The 3,831-nt window shown below is 63.1% G+C and overlaps 2 protein-coding genes across 2 annotated transcripts in view; both read left to right on the forward strand.

Moving 5' to 3' along the window:
• Positions 1 to 423, forward strand: part of YJEFN3 (YjeF N-terminal domain containing 3) — a 9,598-nt gene extending 9,175 nt beyond the window's left edge. Inside the window, exon 6 of the mRNA XM_007461093.1 lies at positions 218 to 423. Within this exon, the coding sequence (XP_007461155.1) occupies positions 218 to 423 (206 nt within the window). The remainder of the gene's footprint in view (positions 1 to 217) is intronic.
• A 973-nt stretch (positions 424 to 1,396) lies between these two features.
• Positions 1,397 to 3,831, forward strand: part of CILP2 (cartilage intermediate layer protein 2) — an 8,265-nt gene continuing 5,830 nt past the window's right edge. Inside the window, exons 1-3 of the mRNA XM_007461095.1 lie at positions 1,397 to 1,539; positions 2,525 to 2,623; positions 3,501 to 3,773. Of these exons, the coding sequence (XP_007461157.1) occupies positions 1,476 to 1,539; positions 2,525 to 2,623; positions 3,501 to 3,773 (436 nt within the window). The 5' untranslated portion in view covers positions 1,397 to 1,475. The remainder of the gene's footprint in view (positions 1,540 to 2,524; positions 2,624 to 3,500; positions 3,774 to 3,831) is intronic.

Here is a 3,831-nt window from a genome sequence, read left to right on the forward strand (position 1 = left end):
CCCCTGCATCGGCAGGCAGACTCTCAACCACTGCGCCACCAGGGAAGCCCCCAGAGGCTCAGTTTTATGGGAGGCAGGTCTGACCAAACTCATGGGTCAGAGCAGAGGCTGTGTCTGATGGCGAGGGGGAAGTGGGTGATGGGGCGGCAGGTCTCTTGTCTGAGAGCCAGCACCCCTCCCAGCTCCTGATCCCCGCCTCCCATCCTTCCTCCCTCAGGCTGGGACCCAGAGACCGGCGGCGACGCCGAGGACGGGCTACGACCCGACGTACTCGTATCGTTGGCGGCGCCCAAGCAATGCGCCGGCCGCTTCTCCGGGCGCCACCACTTCGTGGCTGGCAGGTTCGTGCCCGACGACGTGCGCCGAAAGTTCGCTCTGCGCCTGCCGGGGTACACGGGCACCGACTGCATCGCGGCGCTTTGACAGCCACCCGTGCCCACGCGGCTTGGGCCCGCGCCAATAAACACACGTACCACCGCCACCTCGCCTGGGCCTCCTCTGTGCGCGGGGTCTGGCGCGGGGGTGGGGAAGCTCAGGGAGGAACTTCCCACTGGTCCCCTGGTGGCCCCAAGGCGGGAGGGATGGAGGGCAGACGTAAACGGACTTCCCGCTGGCCTCGGAGAAAACTGGAGCCAGCGACGTACTCGTATCGTTGGCGGCGCCCAAGCAATGCGCCGGCCGCTTCTCCGGGCGCCACCACTTCGTGGCTGGCAGGTTCGTGCCCGACGACGTGCGCCGAAAGTTCGCTCTGCGCCTGCCGGGGTACACGGGCACCGACTGCATCGCGGCGCTTTGACAGCCACCCGTGCCCACGCGGCTTGGGCCCGCGCCAATAAACACACGTACCACCGCCACCTCGCCTGGGCCTCCTCTGTGCGCGGGGTCTGGCGCGGGGGTGGGGAAGCTCAGGGAGGAACTTCCCACTGGTCCCCTGGTGGCCCCAAGGCGGGAGGGATGGAGGGCAGACGTAAACGGACTTCCCGCTGGCCTCGGAGAAAACTGGAGCCAGAAGAGTGGAGGGTAGATTCAAGGTGGGATTTCCAGGCTGCTCAGGGTGGCCTAAAGCCAATAGAATCGAAGTTAGACCCGATGGAGGATTTCTAGCCGCCTAAAGGGCGGCTTAAACATTGAAGGTTCGGACAGCTTCTGGCTCGATTCCAGGAGGCACTTCCCGACGTGGAGAACAGAGGGTGGGCTAAGGAGGGGACTTCCAGCCGGCGACGAGGGGACGCAGGCCAGCCCGAGGGCGGAGGTATAGCCAGACGCACCGAGGGGGGCGACCCAAAGAGGTTGTCTGCGCACCGAAGTCACCTCAGGCCCGGGAGCGTTGCTTGGATGGGGAGTGGCCTGGATGGGGCGTGGCCTGCTGTCGCGTCCCTCCCCCATCCATAGCCCCAGCGGCCGCCAGACCCGCGGGAGTACGACCCGAGTGCACAGCGGAGCTGGGACCCTCCCTCCGACTTTCGGACCTGGCCATGGCGTCACTGCAGATACTGCTCTGCCTCTGTGTCGCCGCCGCGCACCTGGCGGGGACCCGAGGTGAGGCGCCCCAAGACCCCAGACCAGCCCCCGAGGCGCCGGACGTCTGACAGAGGGCGTGGCAAGCAGCCGGAGCCTGGAGACAGAACCAAGGGACCCACTTGCTTCCCCAGGCCCGCATTCCCTTTGCCAGCCTCAGGGGTGGAGTGAGGGGGCAACGAAGAGATGGAGCTCTGGGACCACCTGGGGCAGGAGGGGATCTCGTCCACTGTCTTCCCTCCTCCAAGGGACGATAGGGGCACCGGGAGTGTGGCTATGAACTTCAGGCTCCTCTGGATTCTCAGGACTGCAGGGTACCCATCTCAGCCACAGCATTTGGACCCTGAATCATCCAGTCTTGGTCTCACTATGAAGGGGCCAGAGCTGTCCCCTCTCACCTAACTCCTCCCCTCTTCCACACACACGCAGCACTCAGAAAAGAAATTCCCATCTCTGGAACACTCAGTGGAGTGGGGAACTGGGCGCATTTCTCAGATGGGGAGACTGAGACTCCAAGAGGGAAGGGACTTGTCTGAAGTCACTGCCCAGCCCAGCCCAGCTATCTCAGACAACTCGCGGCTGGAGAAGACAGGCTAGATTCCAAGGACTTCCCACTGGCAGCTTGGGCCCCAAGTGCAGGGATGAAAGGTAGACTGAGGGAGGGACTTCCAGTCAGCAAATGGATGAAAGAAAATTCAGATCAATATGACAGCAGGGAGGGGCACAGCCAACCGAACTCATGGCCACTGAGCACAGTGGGAGAACTGGGTCTGGGGAGCAGAGTGGACACAGACTTCCCCAACCTAAGGGGCTGTGTCAGAGTGAGGGATGGGGCTGTGGGAGACTGGAGGTGGGGAGGTCATGGGGAGGCTTCCTGGAGGAGGGGGTGCTGCAATTCTCCCCTGGATTCCGGCTTCTCCCCTATGAAATGGGGATGATTGTGGCAGCACTTTCCATACCAGGAGTTCACAGAGGTCCTTCCCCCTACCCCTCATCCCTTTGACAGGCACCACCACCCCTGAGGAGCCCATGGTGACTGCGTGGGGCCTTGAAGGTTCATTGCTGCACCCTGGCCAGCCCTCACTAGCCCTGGAGGACTGGGAAGGTGAGCCAGCTTGGGTCCGAGTCCTCGTTCTGCTGTGGACTCTGTGTGAGCTCTGGCTGGTAGGGTCTTGTGAGGAGGGGATACAAGCTGGGTGAAGAGCCCAGGACTGTCCTGGTCCCTGGGCATGGCAGCCCCTGGAAGTAGTGCCCCAAGAGGTCTAAGTTTTAGAAGCAGGGAGATGAGAGCCCAGGCTGTTTGTCCAGGGGGAAACCAGGGTGGGGTGGGGCGGGGCGGTGAGACAACAAGCTCAGTTCAGTCAGGGAAACAGGAGTTCTGGAACCCAAGTCTCTAGCTTCCCAGCTAGGAAGGTTCTATTTGATTTGCTCTTGAATGAGGAAAGGAGTGAGCGCCCCCTGGGGGGTTGATGGAAACAGAAGCTAACCTGTGAGAGGCCAGACCCTTCCCACCTCTGGCTTCTGTGAAACGGAGGGTTGCCTGATAGGTTCAGTGGGCAGCGAACAAGGTCCCAGCTGGCACTGATGCGAGGCTGCCAGGCAGTGGAACAGCTGGTCTCAGGCCTGGCTCCTCGTGCTGCCTTTATATCTCCTTACACCTCAACGGTTCTGAATTCTGAGAGTGGGGGCTGGTGAGACAGTGGCAAGATCTCAGCGTGCACTAACGGGCCAGCTCAGATACTGAGCAGCAGAACTAGGGCCGGGGCAAGCGCAGTCCAACCTCCCCTGATCCTTTTACAGCTCCTTCTGCCCTCGAGGGCTCTGGATCTGGGCAGGCTGGGCTCACCCATGCACTTTTGTGGGAAGGGGGACCTGGCTTAAACACGCAGATGGGGGTGGGCAGGCCGCAGCCTGGGCTCCTGCATGAACTGATGGGGCCCGACCGGCTGAGGCCCGGGTCCCAGCGCGTGCGGTGCCCACAGAGGCCAGCGAGTGGACGTCCTGGTTCAACGTCGACCACCCGGGAGGCGACGGTGACTTCGAGAGCCTGGCTGCGATCCGCTTCTATTACGGGCCGGCGCGCGTGTGTCCGCGGCCGCTGGCGCTGGAGGCGCGCACCACAGACTGGGCCCTGCCGTCAGACGTCGGCGAGCGCGTACACTTGAACCCCACGCGAGGTTTCTGGTGCCTCAACCGCGAGCAGCCCCGAGGCCGCCGCTGCTCCAACTACCACGTGCGCTTCCGCTGCCCGCTCGGTGAGGGCGGGGCTAAGGGAGTGGCGGGGACTGGCCATAAGTGGATGAGGCCTGAAAT

This window comes from Lipotes vexillifer, unplaced genomic scaffold, assembly GCF_000442215.2.
Source record: "Lipotes vexillifer unplaced genomic scaffold, Lipotes_vexillifer_v1.1 scaffold469, whole genome shotgun sequence".
Lineage (NCBI taxonomy): Eukaryota > Metazoa > Chordata > Mammalia > Artiodactyla > Lipotidae > Lipotes > Lipotes vexillifer.